Here is a 17,841-nt window from a genome sequence, read left to right on the forward strand (position 1 = left end):
TAAGGTCTTGTTCATCGCATTATAAGACATGTGGAGGTAACTACTACTTTGTGTTTGTGGAGTATATTTCAGTTATAAAAGATTGTCACTTACATGCGTATGTTGACTGGAGGTTTGGTTTTTAGCTGTTGTGAGCTTACTACATTTTGCATTTCTTGGCAGTATTTGTAAGGGTGTTTTGATGGTTAAACGGTACCTATTTGACCTGGTTTTAGTAGGACATGTAGCCATGCATGCAGATTAGCTATGTTCTTTTTCCTAATTAGTAATTAAGTACAGTCTCGATGATCATAGTTTTGCCAATTGTTGACCGATAAATATAAACACAACAAATAAATTACAAGTTGATCATCTATAGAAGTGCTATGTTATTATATACACAAGACTTAGAGACCTATTTCAACTAGGAATAGAACTTATCTAAATCTTATGATATATATATCTAAATGTTAATCCTTATCATAAGAAAATTTATATAATATTTTTCGGTTTGGATTTTATGGATTTCACTTTGTAATCGAACTTCAATGGTCCATAACAGTTGGTTCGCAAGATACACATCTTGCTCTCCAATATATCTTCATTATATACACAAACTATTGAAACCATCCTGGATTAAAATTTTGAAAATTAGAGACCAAACTCGTGTTTCTTTTTAGACTTTGTAGCTACTAGAAAAAAAGAGGAAGGAGAGGGGGTGTTAAAGTCTTCACGGAGTTCTGAAGTAGATGATCATGTGAATCCTAGTGCTTACGGATCTTAAAGCAAATATATGCACGTAGGATAAGCACCAGTTGCAAAAAGAAAAATAATGCAACAATCTGGGGATTATATCATCATATATAGACGTGACGTGGGCTACAAATCCACTAGGATATAAACATCCAGAGGAGAGAAAAATTCACAAAAAACTATAGATTTTTTAGTTTTTACACTCATGTATTAAACTAGTTTATATATAAATTTGTAGGATAACAAAACCTGTGTATAAGCTAATAAATACTGTTCGTTGATAGTTTTTAGGATCAAAATCTATGCAGAAGCTCTTGCGCGATATAAGACAAACATCATGTACAACATTAGAGCATGAGCATTGGTGAACCCCTCTTTGGGGTTCACAAGTTTATTTTAATATTTTTTTGTGGGTCCATGAATAGTTATGAACCTGTAATTGTTTTTTTCTGCATTGGTGAACCTGAAGTATGAGTTCATAACAATAAAATAATAATATATATATTTTTTTTTAATATTCAAATTATCCAGAAAACAAGAATAAAATATTTAAAATATTATTAAATTTTTGAAAACTATTTATTCAATACATTAAAAGATTAGATTACATAAATTGAGAAATAGAAAAACAAACAAAGTTTATTCATCTTCATCACCAAACTTTTGCCAAATATTTTCCATTAAATCAGCTTTCAAACGAGCATGCTTCTCTTGATCTCGGACTTCTCTGCGCATGGCTAACATATCACCGGCATGAATACTTTCTCTGGTTGTCACCTTTGAACTTCTGCTTGACTCTCCTGATTCGAACTCAGAAGTATTTATTTGAGCGTATCCGTGTCGTTCGTTCTCTACAATCATATTGTGCAATATGACACAAGTTCTCATTATCTTTCCTATCTTTTCCTTGTCCCATTGTAGAGCTGGGTTTTTAACAATTGCAAACCTCGACTGCAATACTCCAAAAGCCCGTTCGACATCTTTTCTGGCGGATTCTTGCTTTTGTACAAATTTCTCGGCTTTAGGACCTTGAGGAAGTGGGATGGATTGGATAAATGTTGACCAGTTTGGATAAATTCCGTCAGTAAGATAGTAGGCCATACGATAAGTGTGGTTGTTGACCTTGAACTTAACTTTAGGTGCTCGACCATGTAAGATGTCATCAAAAACCGGTGACCGATCGAGAACATTGATATCGTTGAGTGTACCTGGTAAGCCGAAAAATGCGTGCCATATCCAAAGATCTTGTGATGCCACGGCTTCTAAGACAATTGTCGGCTTTCCTGAACCCCGTGTGAACTGACCTTTCCAAGCCGTTGGACAGTTTTTCCACTCCCAATGCATGCAGTCGATGCTGCCTATCATCCCCGGAAACCCCCGTACCTCTCCAACATCGAGTAAGCGTTGAAGATCCTCGGCTGTAGGTTTTCGTAGATACTCATTTCCAAACAATTCTATTATTGCATCAGTGAAATTTGCCAAACACAAACGTGATGTACTGTCACCAAGTCGGAGATATTCGTCATATGTATCTCCCGATTGACCATATGCCAGCATACGTATAGCTGCGGTACACTTTTGAAGTGCAGATAGCCCATTCCTTCCGCAAGCATCCCGTCTTTGCTGAAAGTATGGAACTTCATTACTTACACGTTCGACAATGTGGAGGAACAAAGGCTTGTTCATTCGAAAACGCCTCCTAAACATTTCCGGTGGATATGTAGGATTTTCCTTGAAATAATCGTTCCATAGCCGATTGTGTCCTTGTTCCCGATCTCTTTCGATATAAGCCCGTCTTTTGTGCTTGTTGGGGTGAGCATGAATCACTGAGTCGATGAAATTATCAACTACTTGGTCAACCATTTCTTCTAAAGCTTCATCAACTTCATCACTTGATGAGGAAGACATTTTTGTTTTTTATCCTAAAATGACAAAAATGGCAAAAGGGGATTTGTAACTATCATCATTTTCATAATCTACATTCTTTTTCACATTATATTAGATTTTTTTTTAAATTCTATTTTTATTTCATTACTCTATCATATTTTGCATAAGCTATATTTTTTTCATTATTATATCATCATTTTCATAATCTACATTCTTTTTCACATTATATTAGATTTTTTTTTAAATTCTATTTTTATTTCATTATTCTATCATATTTTGCATAAGCTATATTTTTTTCATTATTATATCATCATTTTCATAATCTACATTCTTTTTCACATTATATTAGATTTTTTTTATAATCTACATTCTTGTTGCATTATCACACTTACCTTGATTTGGAGCTGTTGTTTGTTGTTGAATTCTCTTACTCTAGTAGTGGTTGAGCACCACGATCACCACGTTCACTTCCCTTTACCTCACAGTTTGTTGCGATGAGAAGAGAATAGAGAGACAAGAGAAGAGAAGAGACTAGAGTAGAGAAGAGACTGGAGAAGAGAAGTGAGAGACAAGAGAAGAGAAGTGACTAGAGTAGAGAAGAGACTGGAGAAGAGAAATGAGACAGATTCTTTGTGTGCTTTGCTCAGTTGTAAGAATAAAAGACACACATGGAGAAGAGAAATGAGACACATTTTTAAACCAAACTGAAAGACATAGTTTATATAGAGAAGGCAGAGTTTAAAACATCCGTGAATCAACATATTTTACATCAGCGAATCAACAGCAAAAGACAAGTCCTACACATAGTACATCCTATTTTACATCCGTGATTAAAAACTGACATAAAGTCCTACATCCTTGACCCTCACCTGCAACCTTCAGACCCGTGACCTGCAACACCCTGCCCTTCCAACCCGTGACCTGCAAAACAAAATAGAACACAATGAGTAAGCAAAACAAGAGATAGGCTTATTCTTAAGCAGCTATTACACTAACCAAATCAAAGCATTTCAGAGATAAGCTTATTCTTAAGCGCCACTTCATGATCAGATAGTGTTTCAATGTTTTTGGCTAAGAGACGATCTAGGATTTTTTTATTGGAAAGGGTGTTTTTCTGAGCTAGAATGATCTGTATCTGGTCATAAGCTGCCTCGTTCGGCTTCTTGCGTTTGGCAGCTTTGCTGGCCTTGACACCCGGAGGCCTAACCTCTTCCTCAGCACTCACCACCTCCGGACCACTTTCCTTCCTTTTCTCCTTCGGCTGACAGTGTGATCTCCATTTCTGATCGAACCTAAGTTCCCTCCAGCAATGTTCAAGACAGAACTTGACATTATAGTCATTGAAGAAGATGTCATGAGCAAGCTTCATGACATCATTCTCTGTTTGCCCACTCGCCTGCTCCTTCAACGCGCTTTCATGGCATCCCACAAACTTGCAGACCTCCGCATTCACCCTTCCCCACCTCTGCTTACATTGACTCCACTCTCTTGGAAGGGAGCCAACGAGGTGAGGACTTGAATTGAAATACTCTTCTATCCTCTTCCAAAACGATCCTAGCTTCTGTTCATTGCTCACTATGGGATCCTTGCTGGTGTTCAACCAAGCACTGATCAGCACAATGTCCTCTTTGGTTGACCACCTTTTCCTTTCCGCTGGTTTAACTAACCCGGGAGAGGTAACATGTGCTTCAGCAGAGTCTATGTCTATTGGTGGACTGCTCTGCGAAGCTAACAAGTTAACAAACCCGTGAGAGTTACGGGAAGAAGGGTCCATTGTGTTTAGAGGTTTGTGTGATTTTGGTTTGGTGTTTAGAGGTTTGTGTGATTTTTAAGCTTTGATTGTTTGTGTTTTTAGAAGTGGAATTCCTATGTTTTAAACTACTTTCGCATTGGTTTATTACACAACAACCACTGCAGTTAATTAGACAACAACAAAACTTAATTAACACAACAACTTATTTACAGAACTACTTTGCATTCATTACACATCAAATCACTTCAAAACTACACAATATTTAAAACTTCAACCAACAAACGTACACTTATTAATGAATTGTAGTCTAGCTAGTTCAGTTCAGTTCAATACGAGTTGTAGTATAGCTAGTTCAGTTCAGTTCAATACGAGTTGTAGTCTAGCTAGTTCAGTTCAGTTCAATACGAGTTGTAGTCTAGCTAGTTCAGTTCAGTTCAATACGAGTTGTTGTCTAGCTAGTTCAGTTCATTCACTTCTATTTCAGTTGAGATTGAGTGTTTACCTTCGCTTGTTACTCGAAGCAGAGCTTCTCCAGGTCAGCTACTTGCACCGTCAAGTTATAAACCTCCGCAGTTAGGCGATCAACCTGCCGAGTGAGCCCGCTAGCCTGTGCCTATACATGGAAACAACAATTATAAGTTATTAAAATTAATAACAGTAGAGCAAAATGTAGAGATAAACGTACAGAAAAATAAATAAAATAGTTGACAACTTTGTGACTAACCTCCAGTGTCTCAATCTGGTTTTTGAGACTCGGAATCAAATTCAACAGCTGCTCAGCCTCCTCCAGACGCTTAGTCAAGCTTTCGATCTGCTCCTGGACACCAATCACCCAAGGCTGACGGTAGTGAAACCCATCAGCCTTGTTTATAAACAAAAAAATATCAGAAAACCATTTTCTAAAAACATAAATGAATCGAAATGGTCATCAGTGTCTTACCTCGTAGTTGGCACAGGTGAAGAACCGCTTCCCGGGTTGAGTATCGTACTCCTGCTTCACTCGAACCTCGTCTATGATTCTCCCACCACAGGCACACCTTCTCGGAATGCCATATTCAGAATCGCAAGTGTATGATAGCATGTTGACGTAGTCCTTTTGCTTCTTTGAATGACTTCTCTCTGCTGCGGGATCCATCTATAAAACAAATCGAATGAATTTGAACATTAAAATCCAAACAATATAATAAATTTAGAACTATCAAACGCAAAACCGAATCAATTTTGAACCCTAACTCCAAACCCCTCTATCGATTTGAAATCTCATAGAAACTAACCCTAAATGAAACGAGCATGCCGATTTACATCAATTAATAGAAAACCCTCTATCGATTTTCATCCCAAAAACGAAAACCCCAAAATTGATTTGAAATGTGCGAAAACGATTTCGAGCAAAATCGACCAAATTAAACCGTCAATCTACTCGATACTAACCTCAGGTCGTCGAGAAGACAGTCTGTCGTCGATTCACACACAAACAACTCAGAGACTCGGCGTCGCTCGTAAAATCGCCTCTCACACACAAACCCTGGTTTTTTTTCCGAGAAGAGAAAATGAGGAGAGACACGGGGAAACCCTTCTTTCCTCCCCCTCTACGCGAAATCTTTCATCAAGTAAACAACTGACACGTGGCTAAAACCGCTTGATACCGGATCAAGCGCAAGGCCCGCTTCATCGAAACAAACCCATTTTATATTTCATTTTAATCACCCGGGCCTTAGAACTCGAGCCCGTGAACCTCACTAAATACCCCGATGCGCATGGTCTTATGTTATGTGCAGTTATCAAAACTCGTGGACTTTGGTTTGGGCCGTAGTCACGTTTTTATTTGAAGTCTCGAGAGACTACTGTACTGATGCTATTCCAAAGCAAAGACAGAAGTGCACAATCTCCGAAACCAATTCTTTTCTTAGTAGGAAGACTTGCAAACATAACTTGTTTTGGTCTTTTCAAGTTGTTAAAAAACAAGAATATTAATGAACAAATCATAATTGAAAATTTTAAAACAAGAAAAATACTAGGAGTTTAACTCCATATGCCCTTATTGGCCAAAAGTTTATCTCATTACCCCTATCTAATTCTCACTGCTCCTCTCTTATTTTGCTTCCATCGATACCTTTTTATTTTCTTTTCTTTTTTTATTATTTATTTATCTTTTCTTATGGGACTCATTTTTTTCCCCTTCTTTCATGCGTTGGGCTTCTTTATTAATTTTTTTTTTTTTTGCTTTTTCATGTAATCAATTTTTGCTTCCAACAATTTATTTTTATTTATCATATTATTTTTCTACAATTTTATTTCTATTTTGCTACAAAAAAATTGTAAATATATTTCATCTTAAATTTTTTACTAATATTTAATAATATAAAAACAATAAAATAATAGAATAAATGATTTTGTTGTATTTCAATCACCAATTAATTTAAATAAATAAATCTAATAAATCATTTACATAACTTTTTAAGTTTTTATTACTACCATTGATTAGTTTAAAAATATTCAAATTTAAAATAATATCTCAATTTTATTTTCTATTTATATTTATAAACTAATATATATTTTAGGATGAAGAGGAGTATTGGCATCAGAAAGGTAGGAATATGTGGTATTCATCGGGGATCTCAACACGAAATTCTACCAAGCTCTAACTAAGCAGCGAAGGGTACGTAATAGGATTGTCGGACTACATGATGCAGCCGAAAATTGGATTACGGAGGATAATGGAGTAGAGAAAGTAACAGTAGACTACTTTGAAGAACTATTTAGTACCATCTCTCCATCAAAGTTTGACAATTTTCTATCAGAGATAGCACCGGGGATTACTCCTCAGATGAACCAACGATTATTGAGAATGGCGACTGAAGAAGAGGTTAGAGAGGTTTTATTCATGATGCATCCAGAAAAAGCACCAGACTCGGATGACATGACAACTCTTTTCTTTCAACACTCATGGCATATTATTAAGAGTGATCTCGTGGAGATGGTGAACAATTTTCTAGTATCGGGTGAAATGGATTCAAGGTTAAATATTACTCATATCTGTATGATTCCAAAGACAAAAAGACCTACAAGGATGACAGAATTACGGCCAATCAGTCTATGTAATGTATAAAATAATTTCAAAGATTTATGTCAGCGGTTGAAAATCTATTTACCCTCTCTCGTCTCGGAGACCCAATCAGCATTTGTGGCAGGTCGTTTGATCTTTGACAATATCCTTATAGCTTCGGAAGTGTTTCATGGATTACAGACTAATAAATCGTGTCAAGGAAATTATATGATGGTTAAAACGGATATGAGTAAAGCGTATGATAGGATATAATGGGAATTTATTAAGGCACTACTGCAGAAGATGGGCTTCCACCGACATTGGATTAAATTAATGATGGAGTGTATATCGCCGGTTCAATATAGGATCCTCCTAACTGGACACCCACGAGGTTTCATTGTGCCACACAGAGGTTTACGACAAGGAGATACGTTATCCTCCTATTTATTTATTTTGTGCATTGAGTCGCTTATTGCAAACATTAGGAAGGCGGAGAGAGAAAAACAGTTAACATGAATTAAGGTAGCTAGAGCATGCCAATCGTTCCCCCATCTGCTTTTTGTGGATGATAGTTTGTTCTTCTGCAAAGCTCAAAGGGAAGAATGTCATACTATTCTCAGGATTTTAAAGGAATACAAGGTAGTTTCTGGTCAACTGATAAATTTTAAAAAGTCTTCAATTCAATTTGGACAAAAGATTGAAGACTCGATCAGACAAGAGTTAAAGAGATATTTTCGGTATACAGAATTTGGGAGGATTGAGATCTTACTTAGGATTACCGGAAAATCTTGGCGGTTCTAAGATTCAAATTTTTGGTTTTGTGCAGGATCGCCTAAATAATAGGGTCAATGGCTAGACTTTTAAAATTTTCACAAAAGGAGAAAAGGAAGTGATCATCAAATCAGTGATTACGACACTACTGAACCATACGATGTCTTGTTATCGCTTACCAAAGGCAACTGCAAAAAAATTAACGAGTGCAGTAGCACAATTTTGGTGGAATCATGGGGGGTAGTACAAGAGGATTACATTGGAATTCATGGGACAAAGTATGTGTCAGCAAGGAAGACGGGGGATTAGGTTTCAAGGATATAATTGATTTCAATACAGCAATGCTTCGTTGCAGTTATGGAGGCTAATATAAAAGCCAAACACTTTATTTTCTCGAGTTTTCAAGGGTAGGTATTATAGGAGCGCCTCACCCCTTGAACCGATTCTATCATGCTCTCCGTCATACGGCTGGAGGAGTATTGTATCTGCTAGATCTCTCGTAAATAAATGACTAATAAAAAAATGTGGGAACAGGATCCTCTATATCTTTATGGAAACGATCCTTGGCTCTCAACCACTCACCCGAGACCAACCAATAAAAATCAACACAATTTGTATCCAGACCTTACAGTGGATTTACTTATTGATTCCACTTCATGAAGATGGAATTCGTAGGTTATTTTGACTTTGGTAGACCCACATGATGTGAAAATCATAGAAACTATACGACTGGGCAAAAAACCAGATGGTAGATAGGAAAGGATGACATTTCATAAATAATGGATAATTTACGGTTAAATTAGGATATCAAGTAGAGAGGATTTACCCGGATAGGAGAAGATCACCATTATTAATTGGACCTACAGTTGATGTTCTGTAGGCATTTTGTTGGAAAATACGGTGTCTACAAAAAATAAAACATTTTTTTTGCAATTGGTTTCAGGGTGTATAGCAGTTAAGAAGGATTTGCAGGCGCGAGAGATGCAAGGAGATATATGTTGTGCAAGATGTGGACCAGATGAGGAGTCGATTAACCATGTATTCTTTGAGTGTCTTCCAGCAATCCAGGTTTGGGCTCTGTCAAAGATACCAACAAATCCAGCTCTTTTCCCAAAAAGTTCTCTATTTACAAATATGGATCACCTATTCTGGTGAGTTGCTCCACCGATGGAGGATCATCAATTTGCTTGGATATTTTGGTACATTTGGAAAGAAAGAAATAATAAGGTTTTTAGTAATCTGGATATGGACCCTATAGACATTCTTAAATTGGCAGAAACGGAATCCACACTCTCGGCAGAGGCACATATTTTGAATGACCAGAAGATGGGAACATAGGTTCAGACAACGACTCTTACGTCAGTTCCTGGAAGATGGTGTTTTAAAGATGGTTCATGGAAAGAGGGGGATATGTTCTCTGGTCAGGGTTGGTTCAATACTTTAGAAGGATTTGAGGGTCTGATGGGAGCAAGGAATGTACGGGCTTCTTTAACTCCCTTGCATGCAGAGATGGAGGCGCTACTATGGACTATGGAATGTATGAGGAATTTACGACAATTCCAGGTTACGTTTGCAACAGATTGTTCTCAATTGGTGAAGATGGTTTCGAAACCAGAAGAATGACCAGCTTTTGCAAGTTATTTGGAAGATATCAACAGTCTGAAAGAGAGCTTCACACGATCAGAGATTATACATGCACCAATGACGCAAAATACAAAGGCGGATAACTTAGCACGCAGTATCAGGAAACAAACGTCTTTCGTCGTTCACATTGATCAGTATCTCCCAGTGTGGTTTACAGAGTCAATATGAAACTGTAATGTTGTTGACAAAAAAATATATATAAAGTTTCATATAAATTTTAATAAATTTTATCATATTTAAAAATATAGTATTTTTTTATTTTGTTACAGAATTTATTTTCTAAATTTACTGATACTACTGACATAACTTCTATTTTATTAAGACTACACAATATTATTAAAACAATTTATATTAACAATATTTCTAAACATATCTTCTCGTCTTCTTTATAATGAATAAAATTTATGTATGTTATTGGAATAACTAGTATTAAAAAGAGAAACAATATCTTTTTTTGTATATTACTATGCGTTATAGTAGTATAGTATATATTAAGTTAAAGTTATTTATGATTTAAAATATAAGATATAAAAAATAGATATCATAGCTAATCACAAGAACATATTATGTTCCTCGTATGTCTGATTAAATTATACCAAAAGAAGTTAGGCCAATGAAAGTACTTTTTCGAGATTATGAAGTTAAGAAAAGAAAGTTATAACAAACAAGGTTTCCATCAGTTGGAGAATCTTGTGGAATAGAAAAAAAAAGGCAAAGAGAGCTAGAGACACAAATAGAGGGATATGGACCGTGGTTTGAATGTGGAAGTAGTTCAGGTGTTTGAATGTGTAATTTTATTGTGTGTAATCAAACTATTAAGATTATAATGTTTATTGTGTGTAATTGGACTACAAGGATTACTGAGTTTATTGTGTACAATTGAACTACTAGGATTACTTGATTTATTGTGTGTAATTTAGACTACTAAAATTACTGTATTTTATTATGTATAATTTGAAACTTCTATATATTACAAGTAGTACATATATTTAGCATATAGATACAATATATTATCTATTATTAGACGATGTATATAGTAAATACGACTATTAAAATTATCTAGGTGATTATTTTAAATAGTTTTAGGAATATTTATCATTTTCTCAAAATAGTTCCTTAACTTTCATGGTTGTTGTATAAATCGTAAGACTATAATAAGTAGAATCTATAAAAATACTTATTTCTGGTAAACTGTTTATGTAATAATCTTCTTTAGTGACATTCATTGTATAAAAAAAATTAGTTTTACTACAAAATATTTCATGTTCACATGGTTTTACTAAAAAAACTTAAAATTGTCCAAAGTATTACTCACTGTAAGGTAGTATTACTATTACCTTGAAGATTACCAAGAATTACTAAGTGTGATTAAAATATTAAATATATGTATATAACGGTTGCACGTTTAAATAAATTTTTAGTGCTATTTTATCTCATCATATTTTATATGTGTTATCCATTTTTTTCTTTCTATGTCCAAATTAAATAAAATTAGTTTTTATTTATAGATACTTCAAATTAGTAATTTTCAAATAAAATTTAAGTAAATTATTTAATTTATAATAAAATTTTGGTTTTAAATAATTACAAAGATATGAAACAAAATTTCTAGAAAGTGATGTGTTGTCGATAATGTTTTTTTAAATAATCCGATGTATCCTGACTCCCACCGAAGTGGATCCACACTATCGGAAAGTGTCCGTAGTAGTCGACCGGAGTATGCTTGGGTCACCAAACGCTGCGGTGTCTGGATGTTAAATTTTATCTCCAGTGGCCAGCGGGATTCGAACTGTTTACTTTTTTTTGGCATTCAACTAGTGTTGAATATTCAATTCCATTTAATCTATATACGTATTTTTTTTATAATTTAACTATCTTTTACAATCGATTCAACTGTTTATTCAACACTCTGTTGTAAATAGTCTAAATCAAAACGAGAAGGAAAATCACAAATGAGAAAAAAATTCAAAATTATGAAATGAAGATGTCAATTTCAAAGTGTAGGGGAGAAAAGTAAAAGCACAAGTGCTGAAAATATAAGTTGATTTGTGGTGTATTAGTTGCTCACGACTATTTCCAAATTATTTACTCAAGTAAATTAATAAATAAAAAATAGAAAAGAAAAATATTTGTGATCCTTGTTTCCTTTCGTTTCTTCTTTGTATAATCTCGAAGAAAGCTATGAAATTTTCCGAAACGGTCTCTCCAAATTTCTTTAATTTTAAATCAAAATCAAATCCCTTTTCAGTTTCTGTAACTAGGAAATGTGAAGAGTCTTTACAGTCAAAAGAGGGTGAAACCTTTAATCGATACATGTCTTAATAGTTTTAACACACACACTCTGTTTTTTGTCTTTTCACTATCCCTGATCAAAGCGAAAATCGGCGGATCGAAAACAAAATTTTTCGTACAAGAGATTCTTGTCTACCAAAAACTTACTCTTCATGTTCCTATCATGTACTATATAGAATCAGCAGCTATTCCTTCTATTTCAGTTTCTTCAGCTCTCTTTCTTTTGTAAAAGAAAATGTCCAAAGAGATCTTCAAGAAGTTCATTGGAACAGTTCTAGTAGACATGGATAAATCACTGGCTGCAAATCTTAGTGATGGAGAAATGTGCTTCTGAGATAAATTACGTTCAGTAGAAGAGGTTTGAGTGGAAGAGTCTTGGATACGTTGGAGCCAAAGGAATAGCTGAACATCTTCGGGAGAAGCATCTGATGTTTCTCATGAAAGATAATCGTCAGAAACAGAAAGGAAAGAAGATGAGGAAAACAGAGCCAATCCACTTCAGGAGATGCCGCCACTGCAGACGCCACCGACGATGACTCCACTACCGGAGCCGCTGCCGCCATAGGAGACTGGAGTAGCCGGAGACGCTTCTGTCTCTGAAAAATGAGAAAGACAGCGAGAGAAAAGATCGAAGAAGAAAATTGAACTAGCTTAAAGAATTTGGAACGAGGAGGAAGATGACCAAAGGACCCACGACCAAGAAAAAGATAATTTTTAAAGTTTTTTTTCTTTTTTATTTATTTTAAATTATGTATGGGTGGGTGATCAGAAATTGTTATGGTTGGATTAGTAATAACACTGATTTATTAGGGGTGTCAAGGTCTTTAGCCATATTTTTCATTATAAGAAAATCAAAAAGAAAATATTTCTCTATTAAAAGAGAAGTACCATTTTTATCTAACATGAAAAAGTCATACTAGCCTTATTAGGTCCATTTCATTAATTATATTTATTTAATTATTTATATTAATATTAAATATATAAAGATATTAATAATAAATTAATTTTAACTGTAAATATAAATTTTATTTTTAGTTATAACAAAATCTTGAGAAAAAATCTAACAAATCTTTCTAAAAATTTAAAATATTTTATTTAAATTAATACCATTGATTAATTTCGTAATTAATAATATATACTATTATACATTAATTTAAACAAGATTTTATTATAAAATAAATAAAATAAAAGTGTATGCTATTTTCAAATTTTATAATTATATTCTATATCTTCTTTATTAAAAGAAATACCATAAAAAATTCATACTAGGTCTATTTCATCAATTACATCTATTTGATTATTTAAGTTAATCTATTTAATATATAACATTTCTAAAAAATCTTATAAATTATATAGATAATAATAAATAAATTTTAACAGTAAATTTAAATTTTATTTTTACTTACAAACAAAATATGTTGGAAAAAAATCTAACAAAATCTTAATAAAATTTTAAAACATTTTTAAATTAATGCAGCGATTGATTTCATAATTAATAATATAGTAGTATTATAATCTATTTACTTATAAAATCCCACAATATACTAAAATAAATAACATAGATATAAATTATTCTAAGAAAATATCAGTTCTATAGTATAACTAAATAAAATTTTAAAATGTATTGTATTTAGTCTGTAAAAACTAAAAAAAAAATGAAGGAGATTCTCAATTTTTTTATTTCATACTATGAATTTATTTTACCAAACTCAAAAATATATTAATATATAATACAATTAATAATAAAGTTAAATGTATAAAACAAACCATTATACATTAATAATATCGGATAAGAAACATAACCAATGACATTATAGATTTACACAATATATAACATTAAATGTAAATTATATTTTTGAAAGTTTTGCGATGGTATCTGTTATATATTTATAAAATGAAAATCTACCCACACGGATGTGGGGATGAAAATCTAGTATTTTGTTAAGGGGAGAAAGGAGAATCTTTGAAGAGGGCTTGGGCATTTTGAATTAAAGTCCAAAATACTATCATCTTATTATTATTTCAAGAACCATGTTCTGTTTTTAACACTTCCATTCTAAACATCATTACCAAACTAAGGAATAACAAAACCACAAAGGTTAGTCATCTTGCTTATGCTTCTTCTAATGCTTCTTGTTCGTGGAAGAAGAAGACTTGGAGTCATCATTAATAGAACCAGGACTCGAAGTCCCTGAGCTACTCATCATCTCTCCACTCCTCTCTTTACCAGACCAAAGCTTCGAAAACACTCTAGAAACTCCCAACCCTCCTCCTTTCACCAGCTTCCCTTTAATATTCTCCTGCTGTTGATTCTTTGCGAGTCTTAAACTTGCTAACTCACCCCTCAATGTCTTTATATCTTCCGTGTCCCAAGACTCAGTCTCATCCTCAGTATTCGTCGACCTCGAAGCAGGAATAATCTCAGGCGTGCTGTTTCCCGTTGATGACGAACCGTTGTTGTTGTTGTTGTTGTTAGCTCTTGCCTGTTCAAAGAAGAGCACTTGCACCACCACACGCATTGGTAACCTCTCGTTCTGAACAGCGTGCGCGCAAGCTTCTACTGAGAGCTTCCTACAGTCCATTAGCCTGCAGATTCTCTTCTTCTCGCTCTTGTTGATCTCCGGGTGCTCCTGATTAAACAAAAATACAAAAATCTTGCTTAGCAAGTTAGGTTTAGGGCTAGGGCAGCACTTAGGGTTTTTCACTTTCTTGTACCTTAAGAAACATGTCGATAGCGCGATAAACACCGTCGTGAGACTGTCTTGGAAAGCCTGAGACCATCTCTGCTATTGCTAGGAACTTCTGAAGAGTCAACTTGTCAGAATCTCTCGATCTTTCAGCTAAGTAACCATCAACAAGCTTGGCAACCGATGCTTTTCTTGTTACATCATCTTCTTCCGAGCGTGATTTCAAGAACACCTCAACTAAGTTCAGCATCAAGTCAACATCATAAAGCATAACATCACTCAAACTAGCCTCATCTAGCCGTTCGCCGACTCTGTTTATCAACCCTGTTTCTTCATCACAGCCAAGAAAGATGGAAGCTCGCAGCAGCTTAGTCAAGAAAGAGGAAGAAACGCTTCGTTTCTCCTCAGGAATCATCTCAATGATGGAACCAACCAAAGCTCTGTACTTAGCATAGTCAGTGATCTGCACTGAGCTACTGCTTTTGCTGAACCCTGGAACCCTTTTGGTCGCATAAGCGTGTAAGGCTTCACCGATAACATCAGCAGAGACTTTTCCTCTTGATTCTATCGTAGCGATCACTCGTTTATACAAATCTATATGAAGATCGCAAAGATCCTCAACCCACCAGTCCCTAGGAACAGCCTGCGGTCTCCTCAAACCGTTGTCGAGATTCTTCTTCTTGCTGTAAGTGTAAGACCATTCGACCCTCGAAGTATCGATGCAAGCCCTAGAGGCGATGGATTCGAGGCAACGACCCGTTAGCTTCAGCTCTTCGGCGTGTGGAGACAGAGCTCTAGTGGTCTGAAGCGTGATGATCGAGTCCTTCCAGCTTTGGAGTATGCTCGAGTTCAAGAACACTTCGATCTTGTAAACGAGATTCCCCTTTTCGACGGTTTCGTGCATCTCAAGAAACTCGGCTGCGCAGCGAGCGGCGACTACGTTGTAAGCGTTTAGTGTGACGGTCATGCCGTAGCAGAACTTAGCGCAGATCTCGAATGAAGCAGCACCGCCGGGGATCTCTGGTATGACGATCTCGTCTTCTTCTTGATGAATCTCGTTGTCTTCGTTGGATGATGTTGCTGCTATTAGTTTCTGTAAGCGTGCGCTCTTGGACAGCAGTGGAAACTGAAACATACAACTTTAGATTGAATCTTTCTATATAAGGAAAGAAAATAAGTATTGAGTGTTGTTTACCTTGTGAAGATAGAACTTGACATCGCCAATGGTTACAATAACATCTGTTGCTAAGTCACTTGATACATATCTTAAATAACACATAAATTAGTTGTCAGAATAACATTTTCAGATCTATAACAAATATATAGTATTTTGTTATAACCAAAGTACAAAGAAAAGAGGTTAGGAGTGATTTTAAACACAAACCTAACATTGTCTCCTTCAGATTGAAATGAATCAGGTTTGGATCCAAGTTTCATGAACTTCATGGTCTTGAATTAGTGAAGAGATCTCAAAGAAAAAACTCAAAAATGTGTCTGGTCAAGAAACAGAGAAGCAAAGACTCTGGAAGAAAAGAAGGGTCTCTCAGATACAACTTAAGGAAACGTTGTTAATGGGAGTTTCACATCTCAAAGAGAACATAGAAAAAGGGGAAAAATACTTAGAGATGCACAAAGCATCCACTATTCCACTCAAAGCTCGAATTTACTGACAGACACACAGAGATAAACTCTTTTTTTTTTTAAATAATAATAATCAAAACTCTTCACTCTTTTCTAAGTGCTTCACACATTCACAAACACAGAAACACGTGAAATCCTTTCTTTTTTTTTTATCCTTTTCTTTTATTTTAGTTTGTCAAAATAAACAAAACGAATCCAAAGCTTGAATCTTTTTTTTTGGTTGTTGTGGGTTGATGGGCGATGGCAAAAGCGTAGTAAACCTGCAAGAACCAACAAAAAAAAATGGAGAAAGGTTTGAAGATTGCTACTTATTCAATAGACAAGATGAATCAAATCTTTTTTGGATGTTTTCTCAAAAGAATCTAACGAAAATATCAGTGGCAGAAATCGTTTATAAATAAAAATAATGGTTCTTTTTTTGAAAACTAAATCAAGAATTGATTCTGATTCTTTTAAACTCTTAGATCCTCACTTGCAAAGACTATAGTACCTTTGTTTCTTTTCTTCTTGAGAAAGCAGCTTCAGTTGTTTGAAGAAGCTCTCTTAAACCATGAGCCACCACCAGAAAAATATATTGATATAAGTTTCTTGGGGTTAAGGACCGACCCAGATGAGGTTTATGATAAAAAAGATTCTTCTTAAGCAATCAAACAGTGACCTTTCGTTATATAAAAAAAACGATGCTTTTTCTCTGAAAATGAGGAAATTAAAGAGAAAATTGAAAGAGAGAAGAAGGAGAAGAAGAAAGAGGCAAAGCTGCTTTTCTGTAGAAATGCACGCGAAATCTGACAAAAGCCACTTACTTGAGTGCCCCCTTCTCTTCAGACAAACTTACCTTCTTTTCAGGATATGTTTTCTTCTTTCCTTTTCACTATCTCTCTTACTTTTTTTTTTTCTTTTTTACCTTTTTTAATTAATTTCTGCTTTTTTATTTTAAAAGAAATGCATGTACGAAATGTAAAATAAAAAAATAGAAGAATGATTAGAAATATTTCCTATCAAATCTTAGCATTAAAAATATTTTTTTATAACATTTATAAACATTAATTGAGAATATTTAAATTAATCTAATGTTATTAGTTGATCACTATTGAAAGTATACAGTAAATGTAAATAATAAATTTAATTATATTAATTATATTTTTAATACGCATTGATATTTTTTATATATAAATATATTTTCAAACCTATTTGGACCTAAAGATTCTTTTTGGGTTAATTATCAAAGTTGTGACTTTGAATTTGAGATTCTGTTGCAGGAAAAAAAATCTTACTGAACAGATTTATTATGACTTCAAATTTAATTTTGTGGATCTGCAAAGACTCGTAGTATAAGATAATTATATGATAAATGGTACAATGCATGTGGCAGCCAGTAAGAATCCAAT

The 17,841-nt window shown here is 34.4% G+C and overlaps 2 protein-coding genes across 7 annotated transcripts; both read right to left on the reverse strand.

Moving 5' to 3' along the window:
- Positions 1–1,246: 1,246 nt before the first annotated feature.
- On the reverse strand, positions 1,247–13,254 carry LOC103862553 (putative nuclease HARBI1). Of its 6 annotated transcripts, none has more exons than XM_033288262.1 (3): positions 5,804–13,254; positions 5,313–5,507; positions 1,247–5,234 (listed from the first exon to the last, which is right to left on the reverse strand). In XM_033288262.1, the coding sequence occupies exon 3, from the start codon at positions 2,638–2,640 to the stop codon at positions 1,372–1,374; it is 1,269 nt and encodes a 422-aa protein (XP_033144153.1). In that variant the 5' UTR covers positions 2,641–5,234; positions 5,313–5,507; positions 5,804–13,254; the 3' UTR covers positions 1,247–1,371. The 6 variants fall into 6 exon arrangements, with proteins under 6 accessions (XP_033144153.1, XP_033144154.1, XP_033144155.1 ...); XM_033288263.1 differs by having other exon boundaries at positions 1,247–4,985; positions 5,097–5,234; positions 5,313–13,254; XM_033288264.1 differs by having other exon boundaries at positions 1,247–3,540; positions 4,875–4,985; positions 5,097–13,254.
- Positions 13,255–14,113: 859 nt separating this feature from the next.
- LOC103862554 (BTB/POZ domain-containing protein NPY5) lies at positions 14,114–17,303 on the reverse strand. The gene is made up of 5 exons (XM_009140252.2): positions 16,944–17,303; positions 16,197–16,713; positions 16,008–16,077; positions 14,841–15,938; positions 14,114–14,755 (listed from the first exon to the last, which is right to left on the reverse strand). Exons 2-5 carry the CDS (start codon positions 16,256–16,258, stop codon positions 14,249–14,251), a joined length of 1,737 nt encoding a protein of 578 aa, XP_009138500.2. The 5' UTR covers positions 16,259–16,713; positions 16,944–17,303; the 3' UTR covers positions 14,114–14,248.
- Between the last annotated feature and the right edge of the window lie 538 nt (positions 17,304–17,841).

Source organism: Brassica rapa, chromosome A03, assembly GCF_000309985.2.
Source record: "Brassica rapa cultivar Chiifu-401-42 chromosome A03, CAAS_Brap_v3.01, whole genome shotgun sequence".
Classification (NCBI taxonomy): domain Eukaryota; kingdom Viridiplantae; phylum Streptophyta; class Magnoliopsida; order Brassicales; family Brassicaceae; genus Brassica; species Brassica rapa.

What these genes read in the sequence shown, in the direction of transcription:
- LOC103862553 (XM_033288262.1), bottom strand. Translation starts at nt 2,640, where the DNA reads ATGTCTTCCTCATCAAGTGATGAAGTTGATGAAGCTTTAGAAGAAATG.
- LOC103862554 (XM_009140252.2), bottom strand. Translation starts at nt 16,258, where the DNA reads ATGAAGTTCATGAAACTTGGATCCAAACCTGATTCATTTCAATCTGAA. An exon ending in TCAAGTTCTATCTTCACAAG is followed by an intron (nt 15,939 to 16,007) that starts GTAAACAACACT and finishes TGTATGTTTCAG; the next exon opens with TTTCCACTGCTGTCCAAGAG. An exon ending in CTATCGACATGTTTCTTAAG is followed by an intron (nt 14,756 to 14,840) that starts GTACAAGAAAGT and finishes TTGTTTAATCAG; the next exon opens with GAGCACCCGGAGATCAACAA.